General features: G+C 35.6%; 2 protein-coding genes across 5 annotated transcripts; one reads left to right on the top strand and one right to left on the bottom strand.

Moving 5' to 3' along the window:
- Positions 1-860: 860 nt before the first annotated feature.
- Positions 861-14,388, bottom strand: LOC111794341 (cyclin-C1-1-like). 3 transcript variants are annotated; one of them, XM_023676295.1, is made up of 9 exons: positions 14,158-14,388; positions 13,947-14,053; positions 10,541-10,580; positions 8,513-8,557; positions 5,880-5,998; positions 5,651-5,765; positions 4,602-4,652; positions 3,966-4,113; positions 861-1,182 (listed from the first exon to the last, which is right to left on the bottom strand). In XM_023676295.1, exons 1-9 carry the CDS (start codon positions 14,187-14,189, stop codon positions 1,078-1,080), a joined length of 762 nt encoding a protein of 253 aa, XP_023532063.1. In that variant the 5' UTR covers positions 14,190-14,388; the 3' UTR covers positions 861-1,077. The 3 variants fall into 3 exon arrangements, with proteins under 3 accessions (XP_023532063.1, XP_023532064.1, XP_023532065.1); XM_023676296.1 differs by lacking the exons at positions 13,947-14,053; positions 14,158-14,388 and adding an exon at positions 12,055-12,087; XM_023676297.1 differs by lacking the exons at positions 13,947-14,053; positions 14,158-14,388 and adding an exon at positions 11,678-11,696.
- A 618-nt stretch (positions 14,389-15,006) lies between these two features.
- Positions 15,007-19,084, top strand: LOC111794343 (small nuclear ribonucleoprotein SmD1b-like). Of its 2 annotated transcripts, none has more exons than XM_023676298.1 (5): positions 15,007-15,519; positions 15,773-15,887; positions 16,011-16,087; positions 18,622-18,813; positions 18,896-19,084. In XM_023676298.1, the coding sequence occupies exons 2-5, from the start codon at positions 15,874-15,876 to the stop codon at positions 18,955-18,957; spliced, it is 345 nt and encodes a 114-aa protein (XP_023532066.1). In that variant the 5' UTR covers positions 15,007-15,519; positions 15,773-15,873; the 3' UTR covers positions 18,958-19,084. The 2 variants fall into 2 exon arrangements, with proteins under 2 accessions (XP_023532066.1, XP_023532067.1); XM_023676299.1 differs by having other exon boundaries at positions 15,730-15,887.
- Positions 19,085-19,740: the final 656 nt, after the last annotated feature.

Below are 19,740 nucleotides of genomic sequence, written 5' to 3'. Positions count from 1 at the left end.
TAATAAGATTTAAACTCTACACCTTCACTTTCTAACACCCACAAATTAAAATTCTTAAACAAATATTTGAAAGCATGCAAAAAAAAAAATATATATATATATAGTTATCGACATTTTTCAAATAATAGAAGAGGTTAAGTTAAATGAATTTAAGACAACTTTGTAGTAAAAATAAGTCTCAAAACTTGTTCTCTTTTTGTCCTTTCTTAAGAGGATACTATTGGCAATTTTTAACTAGGGTTATATTAAAATAACCCCATTCTCGATTAATTTTATAGTATATTTCTCATAGATTGTTATTATCATTTAAGACAAGTGGGGGAAAATAGTCTATCAATATTTTTCAAATCATAATGAAAATGTTAAATTAACAAATTTGGCACTTCTTTTAAGTAAAAAAAATTTGGCGCTTCTTTTGAGTAAAAAAAAATGTTTCGAACAAGCAATTTTTCATTTCTGAAGGGGTATAATTATCCATTTTCACCATTTTTAAAGCATTGTGGGCATTTCTAAAAAGTACATTTCTAGTTTGAATTCCAACTGTATTGCTCCTTGGCTATTGACCTAAAATTCCGATGATAAAAAATCTATAGAACTTAAATAAAAGATAAGCACATAGCGAAAAAACTGAATAACGGTCAACATTTTCTTATTCATAATAGAAGATGTTAAAAGTTAGATGATTTTTATATATCTTAACAAAAAAGACATGTCCAAACATTCAAACCCATTTTTTTGCCATATTTTAAAAAGGTATTATGACCATTCCTAAAGTTCTCCTTACACGTTTTAGTTTATTAGTATACCGCTCTATATTGTTTCAAACATAAAATCCCCTTCAATGGGTACATCTCTTTTCCTTGTTCAAATGTAACATCTTTTCCTTGTTCAAATGTAACACCTTTTCCTTGACCAAGTTTGCAAAGGCTAAGAAATATCCATGCACAATATTTTACACCCACAAGTTCCTAAAATTATATTCTAGAATAATATATATTAGCACATTACCATAATAGATAAAAAGGCGGATATCATCACTTACACGATCTATGATAGGAACTGGAAATTGTTTCACATTCATGGCTTCATAGATAGCTTGTTCAGAGCCGAAAGAATTCTCTCTTCAGTAATCATTCGGTGGTTTTCGTAGAAATCCAATATCTCAATAGAGATATTCTTGACCTGCAAGAAAAGAAATTTTAACTATCATGATTTCAAAAGAATGAGTTTCATTTCGAGAATGACTATATCAGCAACAAGATGAACATTCTTATAGAAAAATTTACTAGTACTACGGATGTACATACTCCTATTTAATATTTTATCATATATTATGTCAAAACAGCACGATTGATGACACATTAGAATACGTCTATTGCCTTTCTAGCAAAGAAGTGAAGCTCTGGATTGTAGACTTCTGGAACATCATATTTAATGAATATAAATGCAGCCTTGTTTCAAAACTACCGACTACCTCCAATTCCTCCGTGAAAACTGTTGATGGCTCCTACTAAAAAAGAAAAAATAGTTGGGACAGGTAATCTTTGCAGATTCAAACGTTCAAACCAAGGGAGACCGAACCACTTCAAGATGAGGAGATGGCAAATAGTTAAGGAAAACAAATCTTTAAACGAGAATCCCCAATCCGAAGGTCCTGCTAAAACAATATACGTTTACCATTGCCTAATTTGCAAGAGGCATAGGAATCAAATCGTTTCCAAGATTTGGAGATGCTAATCTATGGACTATCACTGGATGCCACAAAGACGCCTATCCAAGGACTATCATTGGATGCCACAAAGATGCCAATCCATGGACTATCACGTGAGAAATAAAAATGCATCCATCTATCGAGCTACTTAAGAATTTTATCTATCACTGAATGCCACAAAGATGCCAACTTAGAATAACCAGCTAAAGGAAGACCAAGATACTGAGAAAGGTAAGCGACTTAACACCTTACAATTAAGCTTCATTGACTATTAAGAATTTCATCTATCACCCAACGCCACAAAGCTACCAACTTAGGATAACCCGCTAAAGGAAGACCAAGATACTGAAAAAGGTAGATTCTCTACCTTACAATTAAAGAATCATTTTGCTTCAAAACATTAGTAAGCCTTTCAAGCAAGCTCGAGGGAATTGTTTTAGCCTATAAAAAGATTTCTCGAGTTTACATACCTCTCCCTTGGTATATTTTTCCTCAAATCCATGAAGTATATCCATATATACTTCTACTAGATCGCCATTCAGAAATGCATTTTTCACCTCTTATTGAAATAGAGACCAAACTAGATTTGGTACAACAGAAGAAAGTAGCCAAACAATATTAAACTTGGCAACTTGAGCAAAAGTTTCTTGATAGTATTCAACAGTGCGCTTGCCAAAGGGAAAATTTGTTGAGGATCCACATTTCGTTCTTTTCAAGCGCTTGCAACTCCAAGCAGTTGTTTCTCATTAAGGTCTTTGTAAAGCTTCTTCAACCGTGTTAAGAGTTTGTATTTGATCTAAAGGCATTACAAAATCTCTAAAAAGGATGACAATTATTATAAGAAAAGTGATACTAAATAGGATGTTCAGTACATAAGCGAACATCTTTCCTTATAGCAATGGCGTTTTTCATCTTCTACTGTCCCTGGTTTAGGGTTTAGGGTTAGATTCTCAAAGAAGCTAGCTCAAAGAAGGATTAGATTCTCGATTTTGAGCTGATTGTGATATATAAAAGACTTGATCATAGTAAGGATATCTACTTCATCATAATAAGAATATATAGGTGTGCATGAAGGGAATTGAGGAATGCAGTCCTAATTTTGAGATTCATATCATGAAGTACAAGATTGCAAAAAAGAAAATAGGGGATTTTCAAAAAAGGTGACATACATGGTATGGAAAAATTGGCAAGTTGGAGGATAATAGCATTAGTATCCTTCTTGTAAGGTGTGAGTACCCTAGAAAGATGCATTTCATGGATCATCATCAAGTTTTCCATGGTTAGATATTAGTTAAAACTATACACCCAAATAATTTTAGTGGTAGTTAAGACAAAGATGAGATGTAGGATATAGAGTAAGCAGCTTTGTAAGGGTGCGTTGAAGCCAAGAATTCGAGAGGGCATACAATTTAGGAGATATGTGGCCGTTAGAATGACTTCTCCCAAATAAACTTTCGGAACATGTGAAGTGAACATTAAAGAACAGGCTAAATCAGGATGACGATTTTTGCATTCAACCACACCATTTGTTGGGGTGTCTCAACAACATAAGAGTTTTGATGAACAATGGCATGAGAATGAAAGACTTGGAATAACAAGCAGCATTAACAGTTTTAAGTACTTTGATGTTGACTTGAAACTAATTTGGGATCATTTTATGAAAGACTTGGAATAACAAGCAAGTCTCTGATTTTATCTTTCATAAGAAATGTTCAGCTGAAATGAGTGTGAGAGTCGGAACCATCGTGCCCCAATGACATTCTTTACCCTTGAAGGTCCCAAATACTGCCACGAATAATGGAGAAAGGTGTGGAGGGTGTATACAAATAAGGAGAAAGATGAGAGCGTGTGTGTTTGAGAGTTGACACACTTCACATTGAAAGGACTGGCTCTTTTTATTGACCTAATTTTGAAGACTTGAATAACAAGTTGGATGTTGAAGAAGTTAATAGCATTCTTGTAAATAGCATCTTAGGAAGTTAGATTTGTTATTTTTTTTCATGACAGTCTTTGATCTCTGAAGTATAGGACTAATTAGATTTGTTAACCTTTTCAGCCTTTTTTGTTCTTCTTCTTTTTATTTATTTATTTATCAAGGTATAATCCTTAGTTGTAAATGATAGGAAAAAATATCTCTCTCAACTAACTACAACAGACAACAAACTCAACACGTGGTTCTGACAACAGAAAGTCAATTGACTCACCACATTCACAATTAAAACTTGGGAAGAAATTTAGCTCTCGATAGACTCACCACGTTCATATCAACATGAAGTTCTTCAAACCATGCAGTTGTGTCCTTCTCTCTTAGTACGCTAGCAATATATATGCAAGCCAAAGCTATCAAATAGGGTGGATGTACAAGAAGTAGATCCATCTTGTAGGTGTCGTTCACAAGCCCCCTATACAATTGGAACGCAATCATTACATTTTCTTGGAATTAGCTGTGTTAAATAATACAAAATATCAAACTTCAAGGACATTGCTGTAGAAACCACATGCATGACAGCTGGAAAATGTATAAATTACATTTGGAAAGATAAGGCTGATTGCATACGAAATACTATTCCCGTTATAAAAAAATACAACAGGTAGATGAGCAAAAAAACATACTTACAGACAAAATTATTAATAAAACTGCCCGAAACCAATGACGTAGTCCTTGTACTTTTTAATAATGTGTTCATTTTCATGCATTTGTAACAAATGACTTTTACTTATTCGTAATAGAAGGAAAAGGTTCTGATAAGTTACATACACAAAAATTCACTAATGTACAAGCTTTTATGCTCGAACTTTTATCAACTTTGAAACAAAGTATGACAAGAAAAAGAAGAGTTGAAAGACAAGCAGAAGTTTTTTAAATAATGCATCTATCATATGCCCTTACCAAGTCAATTGAGTCATACTTATGTCATTCAGGCCTGCATCTGGGAGCAACCTGCCATTTTATTTTTTTGGGGCAGGGGGAAGGGGGAGAGAGAGAGAGGGATTAGGGTATATGAAATTTAGACATACGGATTCTAAATATAGATCAAAGGCAAATAGAAACCAAAACTTAACAAAAAGCACAAGAAGGATTAGTATAAACCAAAGAAATCAAGGTTGAAAGTAGGTTTTCTCTAACAGGTTTGGTTTGGAGATGTTTCTTTGTAGACTACAATTTGTCTTTCCCATTTGTAAAGCATTAATTTTCTTTTCTAGGTAACGTGGGGTAATTTCCAAGAACCCTTTTGGGTTACCAAGCTTCTTTTGACTTATATACACATATATACATATTAGAATACTATCACAAATGAGGGTGGGGTGATTTGAATCAATGACCTTAATGTAAAACTTCAAAGGGGTTATTTTATTATTCAATGATCAGCCCAAAGCAGCTAGGATGTTAAGTTTAATCGGCTAAAAACGGCCATAACAAACCAACCAGCTCTTAACTAACCTAACAACTTTAAACTAACTTAAAAAAACACCCGTAAACAGAAGATACATTAATAAGAGTTGCTCTTTATGCTAATATATTTTTCACACCTAAAGAGATCAGCTATATACAGCAAACGGAATAAACAAAAGTGATAATTAGAAAGAAAAGAAAGGAAGAGGGTACATCGACCCCTCTCAATGGAAGCTAAATAAATACATACACAAACTCTCAACCATAGAGTCGAAGATAACTCTTTGAGAGGATATCATGTTGACCTAGGACCTATTTGACACAAAATCCAAGTTTAAGAACTCTAATAGACACTTTTTAACACTCAATGTTATTAGACACAACAACAAAAGTATGGAGACCCATAGACACTCCTACAAGTTTTCAAGACCAAATTTGTAATTTAACCTTTTCTTTTCTAATTTCTTTTCAAAAAATTAAAAAGTTATGCTTCCTTTTCGGAAAGAATAAAAATACATAATGCAAGTGTGAATTAAATTACTTACTGAGACAAAGCTCGATAAGGGTGGAATACCACCAAATAATAGTCGAGGGCTTCTAAAATCTTCATTTCCATTTCCAGTATGTGTTTAATCTCATACTTATGTTTATCATCAGACTCTGTAAGGCAAGAACCAAAGATATTAACTATTTCACATGCCACCAGTACCCAGGGCATCTTTTAATGAGCGGAAGCAAATAATAGTGTAGTATACTAAAAGAGTAAATGATTACGTATTTTTTTAAGGTAAAAGACCAGGAGTCTAGCTTGCACCGTGCTTTCTTCTGCTTTTGAAGCCAAATGTAGGCAGGCTGGGGTCACTAATCGTGGATCATATTCTGTCATACTCTTTCTAAAAAGAGTCAATTACAAACAACTGCATTAATGCACTTCATGAAAAACTGAGAGAGATTTATGCACTATATTAAACAGAAAAGCTATTGAATTAAGAAAAAATGGAAATAACAAGAGAAAAGAATGAATTTGTCCGTTAATCAGAATTCTCACTAAAATAAATTGAACAGAGAGTTGCTAGTAGTAAAAAATAGTTTGGAACGATTCTTGAAGTAGCTAAAAGAGTTGTCTATCATCACAGAAATAAAATTAGCAAAAAGAAGAAAGATGAAAAGAGAATAATGAAAAGAGGTCGAAAGAAATATTTTCTATAATAAATATTCAATGAATTTTTTATTTTAATTGAGAAACTGACCTTCAATCGAGAAAAATGACAAAAGAACCAGCTAAAACAAACAAACAGTAACCTAAAAAAGAAGCAAAACAGGAACAAACCTAATGAAACAAGAGAGGGCTCCAATTCAAAAGAAAAATGTTGCCCAAAGTGAGACATTAAATCAAGCAAGTGTTGGAAGGTCAAGAGTATGTAGTCCACCTATTGATTATTGACCCTTGTTAAATTATTAATCAACCCACAAGCTTAAGCTGATGGGTTATGGTAAATTTAAATATATCAACAATCCAACAAGTAGAAATCAATATTGATTGGGAAGAAAATGACATTACAGGGATTCAAACTCAAGACATCCTACTATGATACCATGTCAAATCTCCCAAATATTAAGAAGGGTGGTTTTTGGGTTTGATAGGAATGAAAACCCTAGGTTCAAATGGTTTTACGGTGGCCTTTTTTTTAGGATGATTGAGAATGTTTTATGAACAATAAACAAAAAAATTCATTGATGAAATGAGAAGAGACTAATGCCCAAAAATACAAAATCTGTAAGGGACTGAACAGATAACAAAAAGAAAGTGCAAACAAGAACATCTTAAAAGAAAGATAAAAACATTCCAATTAAACCAGTGCTCCCCTCCCAAGTTATTTGCAGTAATTGGGTTTTATTGAGGATGGTCTATGAAAAGGGTTTTTCTTTTCTTTTTCTTTTTCTTTCTTCTATGAGAAAGGAATTCTAAACAAATTCCTGAATGAGACCTCTGACTGTCTCGTGCCCAAGAAGAAAAATTGGGCAAGGGTGAAGAATTTTAGACCTATTAGTATAGTGATCAGTGTCCATAAGTGTTGACACAAGTTTCTCTCTATGTTCAACGAATCTAAGGTATTCTCCTCCGATTTGAAGGTCAATATTCATTGGCTTCAATGTCCCTTTTATTATGATCTAATGCGATCAAAGCTCCTGTTGGATCTATGGTTGGAATTTGAGATTCTTTAAGGATAAGTTTCTTCCTTGAGCTGCCAGCTTTGATTTTGCTAGTTTGAAAGCTTCTTCATTGTGTTCTCAATCCAAGTGCTTTTCTTTGTTAGGTATTGATCTTAATTTTGTTTTCCCTTTGTGATGAGCTTTATGCTCTTATTTTCACTCCCAGGTAAGTTTGAGCATTAGTCTCTTTTTATTTCATCAATGAGAAGTTTTGTACTTTGTTAAAACAAAATAAGGAGATTCTCCCTAAGACAATATCCAAGTTCCAAAGGGCCTTTATAGATGTAGACAAATTTTGGACTAGGCTATTATTGTCAACAAGGCCATTGAGGATTATGGAAGTTGTAAGCATGAAGAATTGATCTTTAAGGTCGATTTTGAAAAAACTTATGATCATGTGGATCAGGATTTTTTGGAAGAAAAATTTTGGCTACAAATGGAGATCTTGGATCTCGAGATGTATCAAGTCCATAGAGGTAGATTTGTGCATCGAGGAGTTTGAGACAAGGTAATCCTCTCTCTTACCCGTTTTTTCAAGTGGAAAATATTTTGAGTAGTTTGGTTTCAAGGGTAGAGAACAACCTTCTTCAAGAATTTCAGGCAGGAAGAGATAAGCTTCTCTTATCCTATCTCTTGTTAGCTAACAACATAATCTTTTCTGTGCAGGTAAGGACGAGGCTTTTTATTAATCTCATCCTCATTCTGTCTATTTTCTAATTGATATATGATCTGATAGTTTGGCTCCTTTTTTGGGGCTGTCTTTTTGTTTTCCTTTACATTCTTCTATTCCTTCTCAATGACAGCATGAATTCAAATGTAAAAGAGTTAAATAGTTTTGTTTCTTAGCGTAGATTCAACTACAAAGAAGGAAAGACCCCTAGTGCCGTGTAGCAACAATTGCATGAGCTAGACTCACAGATTTCACATGTTGATGGCGATGTAATATTTAGATTAACAAATTCTGTATGCTTTATTTTCATGACTCTTCTCAAACAAAATGTTAAGGATAGATATTGAAGGACAAGATCGGCTCTCTTTCCTCATCTTGGAAGAGATATATGTAAACATTAAAACCTCAGTGTACTTGAGACCATTTCTGATTACAAAATTCGAGATTGATCTCAAACTAAAACAACAGATAAGAGTCAATGGCTTGATGAATTTTTCCATTCTGCGACAGAATTCTACTATACCTGGTATAAACACGTCTCATATATGTAATAGCAGTTGCAATAACCCTGGAAAAACGATTAAACACAAAAACAATAACTTATCAAAGAAAACAATTTAGAAAATTAAGCCAAGTGAATTTCCATTGGAAAACATGAACTAGTTTATGACAAAAGCTAAAATAACAATGACGATGTGTTTCTCATTGAAAATAGAGAAAGAAAGACTTACATATGTTTATGTATGAATCAAGTTGAATAGTATTAAATATCAATGTGTACAAAACAAAAGGGAAAATTCAAGAGCACCTCTTCCCTGCAGCTAATCATTGCACCACTTCCCTCCAGCTAATCACTCCCCCAGTAGCCTTCCTTCCACCCCTTTTTACTATCTTATTAAAAAAAAAATAGTAACCAATTCCCTAGATTCTCTTGCCCTCATAACTACTACTCAGATTCCTTACATAAAAGATATTTCTGGAGGACAAAAAGGGGCCACACATTTTATCAAAAAAAGGACAATGAAATCATTCGGTATGATTCTTGACACTACTTACGCAACATAAAACACCGACTAGAAGACATGTTGGAATGAGCATGTCTTTTCTAGTCACATTGAAGTTTGTTTGATGGTTCCATAACCATGGGTTCCAATGTACGACATCTATGGACCAACTAAACCAATGACCCATTGAGACGCCCTTTGATGAATCTCCAGCCATGGCAGCTAATAAGTTCTCCACCAACAAATTTTGATTTTGTCCTCATCAAATGAGTCATTATTTCTATAAAAAGACCCTACTTCTTCTCATTCTCCCTCATGTTGTGAGGATAAGTTAGATGTTGAATCAATTGTCAGCATGAACAGTGTGGAGTCTACCTTGCTGCCCATAGAAAACAAGAGTGATGATATTGTAGTTGAGGACTCTTATTTTGAAGATCTATTCTTCATTTCAAGAATGTGACAAGTTTATTCAAGCTCATAGCCTTGAGTTTTGAGAAATTTCTCCCATAAATTTGGATGGAAATAATGTTCAAGCATAGTTTTACAGCTCCTTCTCAAAGCCTTTTTTTCATTAGCTTCTCCTCCGCAGCTTTCATCGCTGTTTTTCTCCTAATTTGGTTGGGGTTTTGGCTTTTCTTGTTTTTTCACTCCATTGTTGTTTGTTCCCTCTATCCTTGAAGGTTCTTTAAAGTTTGTTCTAGGTTTATTCTGCTGGAGCTGGTTTGTCTATTGCTTCTTGGTCTTTTGACCTTGTCTTATGAGCGTCCCTAGTGATTTGGTGGCATCTCTTTCAAGTTTTTGTTGGCCTTTTGTGCACATTTCAGTGGGCAGCTTCTGTGTGGGGCTTTTTTCCAAAGGATCTTTAGTTGTTTTGTGAGCTTAATTTCTTGTTTTTTGTGGGAGTTTCCTTTTCTGTCTCTTATTCCTAATTGGGTTGCTATTGTGTTCCTTTTGCTTTTGTTGGTTCTGGGTACATTCACTCCCAAAGCTTGTACAAGCATTAGTTTCTTTTCATTTATTCAATGAAAAATTACATTTCTTGTTTAAAAACAAATGGCAAGAATACCTACTACTTACATTATTGACTAAATACACTCTTCTGACAAACCTTACTAAAGGGGCCAACATTTCTCCTACTTACAAAATATACCCTCTGATACACAATTATCTAACCAGACTAATTCCCTTGTGCACTCCTTGTAAACGTAAAGTTATGAAGGTTTTGCCTATCCTATCACATTTCATTGATAGAATAAGTAAAGATATAGAGGAGAAAATCCTCAAACCCGAGAAAGGAACTTTAGAAAAGACTTCCAGGTCATCCATGGTACAGAAATACAAAGAATTTGTTTTCTTTGTTCTTACAACTTAGCAGTAATACAAGAACTACGAAAAGGAAACCACTGTTGAGTCCATAAAAGAAAAAACGAATAACTCAACATGAATTCATGCATTTTCAAGGAATAATTTCCATGCAATTGTGGACAATATCTTACAAAATTGTGAAACATAATGATATAATAAAGAAATAACCAAACCATGACTACCTTTGTCTAACTTTCACATGTTGAGCCAACTTCAGTATATCTGAAACAAAAGGAAAACAAGAATCAGAGAACAACCTATTCTCTTACTTTTTAAAACAATCTTTTATTTTCATTCATAAAGATAGAAAAATGTACCATAAAAATTTAGGAAGACAAAGAAAAACCAAACTAATAAGAAAATATCTACGAGAAAAGCTTGGTCACTTTCTCCTCCAAAAGTTCTCTTGAGGTTCTTCTTTTTGCCTGTTGTGTAACCCTTTCAAATTCTTTGCATCATAGTGATAGACCCAATTATGCGGCTCTAAATCTAAATAGAACTATGTTTTGGTCCAATACCGCATGCTCTCAAAGAATTTCCTCTAAAATTTTGGTGTTCTATTTACATATTTTTGGACATAAATTACCGTAGGCTTGGATGAGACTAGATTGGTAAAATCTTGACCCTGTGAGTGAAATATAAGACTGTTGCATGCAATTTGTGGGTGCCAAAATTTTGTAGTACCGGTTTTTCGTTACCAGCCCCCATAAACAATCCCATACTCGTATTTGAATTCATTTTTTTCGTGATAAGAAACTGAACTTGAATGGAGAAATGTGAAAAAATATACAAGGGTATACAAAAAAACAAGCCCAGCAAAACTACAAAAATGGGCTCCAATCCAACAAAATTAAACCAAGATCATAAATGCAAAAAGGACTAGTGATGGACGCCTATAAGGAGACATTAAGCCTCACCACCTCCAAATCCCCAGCACGAGATCGCACCACATCTCTAAAATTTCTATTATTCCTCTAGAACCAAACTCCCCACATGGTAGCAAAGAAACTAACATGACACAGAACTATGCCCTTTGAAGAAAAGGTGAATCCAATAGCACCTCCTCAATCATAACGGTAACAATCACCATTCCACATCCAACACAAGCCAAAAAAATCCAGCTATCGAACCTAGAGGGATTAAACAACCTAACACCACCACAATAAATGATGAAGATCCTATACTTGATGCTTATATAGAATGCATCATTGCAAGAAAAATAATGAAAGAAGGATGTTTTAGACACGATCCATAGTGTTGAATCTCCCACATAAAACCTATCAAACAAAAAAAAAAAATTAATTTCCTAAAATTTTAACCTTCCGAGTAGAAAGCTGAAGGGGTATGAGGTGAGGAAAGGACCAATAACAGAAGAAAAAACTGCAACAGAAACCCCAAAGAGAAGAATCCTCATATATGATGGGTATTCCCTCTGATCATAATACTAGAAAGAATTCAGCAACATATTTGAAGACTTGTAGTTCAAAATAATAGTAAGATTTGAGTTGAGATCAACAATTCTTGTAAAATCTTTTATCCAAAAACCTTTTCCTTCCATCGGCAATTTAATATAAAAATTCTTCAATTTCAATCCCAAAAACAAAAAGATATTTCATTCTTTGACCCATCAACTCTTGTAAAAATCCATGAAAGCATTCATCATAATCAAAATACAAAATCAGGCTAGAAAATCTACTCAAATTCTTCCCGAGTCCTCAGAATCTTTTCTTTTTTTGATGAGAAATAAAACTTTTCATTGAATGAATGAAAAAGAGACTTATGCTCAAATGATACAAACTCCATAAACGGAATCGTTGGGATCAAAACAGCAAGTCCGGATTTCCATTGTATTATTGAAAAAAAATTCCTTTCCCATGCATCCTCTAACTACCTGTCAAATCAATCCAAAAGAATACCTTAAGTCTTTCTGACCCAATCCAGTACAAGGCAAAATTACTTGCTTGCCAAGCTAAATGAGTACAGAGCACCTTCGCCCACCCTAGTGATACCCGATGCCCCATTTAGGAAAAGAAGGAACCCTCCCTTGTGAAAAGGTACCCCTCCTCCTCCTGCGATAGGGCGAGAAATCTTCTTTCAACACATATTCCACAATCGTGGACCAAGCTCGTTGTTGAAGACTACCAGCCGAAAGACACCTGTTGAGTGTGGTCTCAAATTTAGAGCTTGAAAAGGGCAGTGTTCTGTACGGAAAACCTAATCTAAGGACCCAATCAGGCTTCCTCACCACTCTCGTGGAGGTCGAATCATATGCATTTATTGGGTTGCATGTCTATGTTTTGCACATATTGTAGTCAAATCTTATTCATCACAATACCAACCATGTTCTCTCGTCTCTTCTTGGGAAAAGGGTAGTCTAATCGATATCCTCTTGTACTTCGATGTGCATTGTTGAATATTCAGTAACATGAGCTTTCTAGTCTTTATTACCAGCAGCCATCATAAGCCAACTAGTTGCTCCAATACCAAAATGGTGTACCCTAAACAACAAAGGAGAGAAGTCTCCAAAAAATCTAATCCAAAATAATTTGTTATGATTCGAAGTAAGTTAAAGAGGTGGCACATCTAAAAAAGAAAAGAAAACAAATCAAGAGGAAAATAAAGAGGTTGGCGCATCAATTCTCTTGCTCTACCAATTTTCCCTTTGAATAATTCAGAGAAACCATATTGGATCTAAGGATCTTTTCCCAGTGGAATCCAATGAATTATATAATTGCGCTCCTACTTTGGTAAATTTCGATCTAAAACTCACAAGCTGAGGAAAGCTTCAAAAGTAGTGTGAATTGAAGCTCGAATCCAAAAGACCATGTAAGGTAAATCCAAAAAAGTGGTTTCTTGTCCTCTATGCACATAAGAGCATAATGTGGAAAAAGAGGAAGGTCGAATTCACTTTGGATTGTGTCATATGTTATTAATGCCACCCAAAAGGAGCTCTCAACATTAATATTTTCACTTTCTTTCAATATCCATTCTTCCAAATCCATTTACTTAAGCTAGAGCCAAGCTTCAAAGCATTTTGACAAATCCCAAAGCCATTAGATGTCTACTTACATTTATCATCACATGGTTGAATCCAAGTACCATTTGTGGGGTTCCAAACTTGACTAATAAAAAGGTCTTCAGTATTGAGGATTGCATAAAGCCTGGGGGTGTAATTGAAATATAATCATTTTGCATTCATCTATTTTCCCTCTAGATTTCTTCTGGGTAAGTTGCTCCTCCACAAAGCCTCCTTTTCTGTGACAGAACTCCAAAGCCATTTGTTTACAGATGAGATGAAGGAAACATTAAAAATCTCTCTTGTTGCCCCCTCCTTTTCGCATTGGGTAAGTAACAGGCTGAAGGAAGATGGGACATTGCCTAGGATCGCTTGCATATTGTCGATAACGTTAGTCCAAAGAACTATCCTACTTTGAAATTAAGAGAAATTTATTGTGTGTTCTACTTAAACTAAGAGAACAGGGGGGGACGGTGGTAACCAATACGAGATCAAAAATCCGTTAATAAACAAAATTTTAAAAAAAAAATAAATGAAGAAGAAGAAGAGGAAGATGCGAAAAGGGTAATTACAATTGGCCATGTGCATCTTAATGAGCTTGAAGTCCTCGAGAGTAATGCCCCTATCTTTATCGAGCGATTGCACCACATCGACCTCCTCTTGGTCCATGAGTTGTTTGCTGTAGGATACATGGGCATAAAGAAATAAAGAACAAGAAAACTGGTACAAGATGTATAAAAGAAAAGAATCGATTTAGCGCGAGGGCATTCTATAGGAGCTTACTAGTGCGATGAAGTCCAGAAATTAGCAGCCATGCTTGAAACAAATTTGCCAAGTTTTGGCTGTCCGCCACCGCAAGGAGTTTTATAGTAGTCGGTGTTCGACGATTGCAGCAACTTCCTGCCGATTCGTTACCGATAGTTGAATTAAAATAATTAATTAATAATTAAATAGCCGACTTTAATCAACTTTTTTCTCGACCAACTGTTGGGTGAAGGAGGGAGATTTTGTAGACCTAAAGCTTCGAACTTGTATGGTTAAAAAAATCAATTTCATTGAAGGATTAGATTGTTTACCACATTTATATAATTATATTAGTGAATTTAGATCTACAAAACTTAGGTTTTTGACTCCATCTCTTCCTTATTTAAGCTAGCTAATTATTTATTGGATTTCGACCACCTCGGGAGAAATTCTTCGAGAGTATCAAAACTCTTTTACAGAGGGCTTTAAGAAAATTATTTACATAGTTACTGGACTGAGCGATTATAAATTCTATCTCATATAATAATGGTTACCGCTTTTCTAATTGAATGTCCTTCCATATTATAATGTTTATCGGACAAACTAGTGGAACTTTGTGTTCACGATCTATTTACCCACTAAAAAATATCTAATTGATAATAGTTAAATAGGGTAATTTTGGGTTAATTTGTGTGCTTTTGACGTGTATTTGTGTTAAAATGGGTAGAATTTGAGGCATTTTAGTAAACGGAAGTAATTAAGATTTTATTGATAAATATGAAAATATTTTGAAGATTGGAGTATAAAGAAGAATATAATGAAATTTGAGTTGAGAAGGAGTCTCAACGTCCACATATACAGTCAAATAAAGAGAAAATTGCGCAGGTATCATCACTAAGGCGTTAGTTTTAGTGTCTCACGGCTACAATCAACACAAAGCTTGATGCTAGAAACAAATGCATATGCATTTTTATCTTCATAATTTTGATGCTAGTTCATCAAACTTACAAAAAAACGCTTTTTTTTTTTTTGTTTTTTTACCCTATCAACTTGCTTTACAAACTTGTCCAATTCGTATCCCAACTCATTACAAGTTTTCTTCCATGCTTGGAACTTCTCTATGTGTTCTATACAATACAATAGTTACAAAGCATTTGAAGTTTATGAACACATAAGTGATAAAATCCAAAGAAAAAAAGATTGCAGTTGATTTATAGCCATGGCAATCGCAAAGAACATGAAAATATGTCACAAACCCTAGTCGTCTGGGTCCCTCCCTTTCTTTTCAGATTTAACGCCTTCTCTGCGCTCCATCTTTTACTACCGCGCAGTGTCGCTGCCGCTTGCATTTCTTGACTTGTTGTCTCACTCCCTTAGATCTTCTTCCTCTCTTGATCTCAGGTACTCTTATCGGTCTCTATCTCTCTCTCTCTCTCTCATCACAGTTTCTTCCCCCCCTTCCATTGACGTGCTGGTTGGCGGGAGAAATTTAATTCCTGTTGTTTTTTTTTTTCTTCACATGTGGGATTGTTGTTGGGGTTGGTAGATAACAACTTGCGTAGTGGTTGTAGTAGTAGTTGGGCCTTGTTTATCTTTCATAAACTTTTTCAGTTTGCTATTTGGAATTGACGATCATCTATAAAATATCTTGCACCCACTTGAAAACACTGTTAGCTTGGACTAGCCTGGTCAGTTGATTATCTTCTTCACACTGTGTTCTACCAAAACCCTACATTTCGTGTTTCCTCCGTTATCATGAAGCTCGTTAGGTATGCCATTTTCTTTTATCTCCTTCAATTCTTCTTTGAAGTTTTTTTTCTTGATTTATTCATTGTTCACAACATTGAATGGTTGTTTTGATGTTAAGAAACTTTGTTTTGATGAATGGACAGGTTTTTAATGAAACTCAATAATGAGACTGTCTCAATCGAGCTTAAAAATGGAACTGTGGTCCATGGCACCATCACAGGTTTCCATCTCTCTTCCACTCGCAACATCCTCTGCATAAAACTTAGAATTAATGTGGCGAAACTAACTTAGATTTAATCTGGTGAGACCCTAGTTTTATGATTTTGCAGGCAAAGCATTTTAAAACTTCAAGTCCAATTCTATTTTCTTCATTATATTCAACTATTATCTGAAGTTGCCTAGCATTTCGGTCCAAAGTATAATTGGAATTTGAACTACACTGTCAATTTTGAGTGGTTTATGAAGTAGCATAGCATTCTTAATATCCTTAAACTACATTGATCCCTATTTGTATTGCTGTTAAATTTGATAATAATGATCTTTCACTAAAACCTATTGCATGCAATAGTAGGGTTACTATTACAAGTCTAAATTAGCTAGCAACCTCTTTTGATCTGAGTGGTAAGAGTCTGAGAGTCTTGTTGAAGGAGGATTTTGACAGCAACTATGCTACTCTGTTGTTTTTTAGGTGAAAAATAAATTTCAATCATCAATAAAATTTAAATAAATCATTGGATACTAGGTGATAAATTAGGGAGGTCAACTACTTCCCTTACTTGATGGGATTACACAAATATTCTTTGACACTCCACCTCTAGCTAAGAAATAGATATCATTCATTCTGAGCTTGGATATTAACTCATGAAGTAGTAAGTTGTAAAGTTTTTTTGTCATCCATCTATCAGATGAAGCTGTGAGAGCACGTAACTTATGCGTACTATCCCTTTGGAGCACTTCAATGGGCGTTACTGGCCTCTCTCATAATCACTTCTCTTGGAGTACTTCCATGGGCGTCACTTGCCTCTCTCGTGCTCTCTCCTCTTAGAGCACTTTCACGGGTGTCGCATGCCTCTTTCTTCTTGTAGCACTTCCACGGGCATCTCTTTCCTCTAGTGTTCTTTCCTCTTAGAGAACATTCAGGAGTGTTGCTTGACTCTCTGGTGCTCTTTCCTCAGGGAGAACTTCCATGGGCATCACTTGCCTCTCTCATGCTCATATGCTTTCTTCTCTTGGAACACTTCTATGCTGTTGCTCGTCTCTCTCGTGCTCATTCCTGTTGGAGCACTTCCATAGGTTTTGTTTGTCTCTCTGTTGCTCACTCCTGTTGGGGCACTTCCATAGGTTGCTTGCCTATCTCGTGCTCTCTCCTGTTAGAGCACTTCCACGAGCATCGCTCACCTCTCTCGTGCTCACTGCGATTATTGGCGGTACTGTCATTAATGTTGGCGGCTCATGCGACAGTGGAATACAGTGGCTGTTGGCGTGAGTGGGCAGTAGTGGACTTGATGTGATAGTGGTTTGAGGGCATTCTTGCGGCTTGGAAGCAAAAGCAGAAAGTTGGACTTACGCCTTTGCAATGGTGACCTTGCGGGACTGTGATACTCGATTGTGTGAGTTACTGTGATATACTCGGTTGAAAGCAAGAAGTAGAGCAGCGAATGGTTGGTTACTGTAATGCACAGAAGGTCGGCAACTAAGAAGGCTCTGAATGAAACTTATCACGATGGATTATCAGTGGTTATGAAGGTTTCACCGATTGAGTTAGTGGTTAGTTTTAGGCTCTGATACCATGTTGCAAAGTCTAAATTAGCTAGTAACTTCTTTTGATTTGAGCAACAAAGATAGAGTCTTATTGTCGGAGGATTTTGATGGCAGTTACGCTTTGATACCATTTGCAAGTCTTAATTAGCTTGTTATTGTTTTCGAAGTAACATTAAATCTAAATAAATCCCAGGATACTAGGTGAAAAATTGGGGAGGTTAACTACTTCTCTTATTTAATGGGATTACACAAATATTCTTCAACACTCCCCCTCAAGCTGAGAAATAGATATCATTCTTTCTCAGCTTAGACGCTAACTCATGAATTACACAATATCTCTTAAGGCTAATTCTTCGACAACTACTTTAAAGTTTAGTATGTGACTAGTGCACAACTCCCTGACCTATAGAGGCTTCTAGATTTTTCAAAGATATGTTTCACAGAGGAACATTGCAATTGTCTTTACCTCATCTCTCTCCCCCAACCTCTGCCTTTCCACATCGATCATGGATCACCTAGTCTCCATCAAGCTTTCTAGCAAAAGTAGAAAGGACTAACCCTCCCCATTCCTCCATGATTGAAAGAAGGCTCTAGACCATTGAGATTGGCGATAGATAGGCTCTCGAGCACAATTGAGTTTACATAATTAACCACTCAGTGAGTTTGCCCGTTCTGAGACTCTTGAGGCAATTAGAATATTATAATTTTAGTTGGTTACATCTTCTGTTGGAGAATTTTTTTTCACTCGAGACAACTAGCATCCGTCTATAAAACAATATGTTTGCACAAATACTTCTGAAACATATGTTATTTAGATGACTTGCATAGAGAGGGAGACTAACACCAGATCGCACCGCAGCTGCTAAGTTTAGATATTGTAATATTCGATCACATTGCATGACCGTAAAGTAGATTCTGCACGTATTCTTTTTACTTTCTGTTAAGTTCTGGTCAAGTATAGTTCTGACAGGATAATTTTCTTGTATTACTTAGGTGTGGATATTAGCATGAATACACATTTGAAGGCTGTGAAACTTACCCTAAAGGGGAAAAATCCCATTACCATGGATCATTTAAGTGTGAGGGGTAACAGCATCAGATATTATATTCTCCCTGACAGCTTGAATCTCGAGACTTTACTTGTTGAAGAGACAACCAGGGTCAAGCCCAAGAAACCAACTGCAGGTATGCGTTGTTCTTGTATTCTGGCTTGTGCATCAATCCCTGCAACTGCTTATGTATTTGTTTTCCTCTTCTGCAACTGTAGGGAAGCCTTTGGGACGGGGGCGTGGACGGGGGCGGGGGCGTGGTCGGGGGCGAGGGCGCTAGACTAGCTGCAGCTTCAATTTTTGTGCCATGTAGTCTTGCCATGTATTTCTGGAAGTTTATAAAATTAGTGAAGTGGAGAATGACAATTCACTGTTTTTTTTAATGATTGATGAAGCTTTGCTGTGTATTCTTGTGCCTGGTCCGCCCCTACTGTTATTTCTACTCGAGTCATTTTTGCCTTCTTTCTTTCACTTATTCGACAACCACTCTTCGTAGGGTAGTAGGGGCTGTTTGGATCTCTTTCGCATTTCCCTTCCCTACCTCTCGCCTATTGCCAGATTCAATGCCCAATCGTTCAGATCTGTAGGTGTTTGCTTAGATCCACACATCAGGTCTCGCAATTACAATCCTTTCCGCATTTTTTATTTTTGGATTAGATTGGTTGACTAAATGCATAACCTTCAGCCATAAAATTGATGGCTTCAAAGCCTCAGGATCTAGGGAAGTCTATTTGTTTGGGAATGCGAATATGCACAACCGACAACAAAGCTACCGCCAAGTATGACTTTTCCCTCGAATCATCTTCTATGCCGAAACCACAAAATAGATCCATTTCTTTTTCAAGACTAGTTAAGAAATCTACAATCTGGTGGGGATTTGAGAGTGATCACCCTTTTGAGATGTGATGTGATGACAAGTAGCAAAAGGATTCAACTCTTTAGACAATCCTCATCTTCTTCATCATCAGATGCTAATAACTCTTTTGGAATAAGGAATAATTTCATCATAAAACTTGCATTTAATGGCGCAACCCCTAATCTCCACGTCTCACAAAGAGATGGA

This window comes from Cucurbita pepo, chromosome LG05 (assembly GCF_002806865.2).
Source record: "Cucurbita pepo subsp. pepo cultivar mu-cu-16 chromosome LG05, ASM280686v2, whole genome shotgun sequence".
Taxonomy (NCBI): Eukaryota; Viridiplantae; Streptophyta; class Magnoliopsida; order Cucurbitales; family Cucurbitaceae; genus Cucurbita; species Cucurbita pepo.
Note: the sequence above shows the minus strand (reverse complement) of the source record. Positions and strands in the feature narration are given on the sequence as shown.

What these genes read in the sequence shown, in the direction of transcription:
- LOC111794341 (XM_023676295.1), bottom strand. Translation starts at nt 14,189, where the DNA reads ATGGCTGCTAATTTCTGGACTTCATCGCACTA. An exon ending in ATGAGACGTGTTTATACCAG is followed by an intron (nt 5,999 to 8,512) that starts GTATAGTAGAAT and finishes GACTCTTTTTAG; the next exon opens with AAAGAGTATGACAGAATATG. An exon ending in CTTTTACCTTAAAAAAATAC is followed by an intron (nt 5,766 to 5,879) that starts GTAATCATTTAC and finishes CTTGCCTTACAG; the next exon opens with AGTCTGATGATAAACATAAG.
- LOC111794343 (XM_023676298.1), top strand. An exon ending in GGTCCATGGCACCATCACAG is followed by an intron (nt 16,088 to 18,621) that starts GTTTCCATCTCT and finishes TGTATTACTTAG; the next exon opens with GTGTGGATATTAGCATGAAT. An exon ending in GCCCAAGAAACCAACTGCAG is followed by an intron (nt 18,814 to 18,895) that starts GTATGCGTTGTT and finishes CTGCAACTGTAG; the next exon opens with GGAAGCCTTTGGGACGGGGG.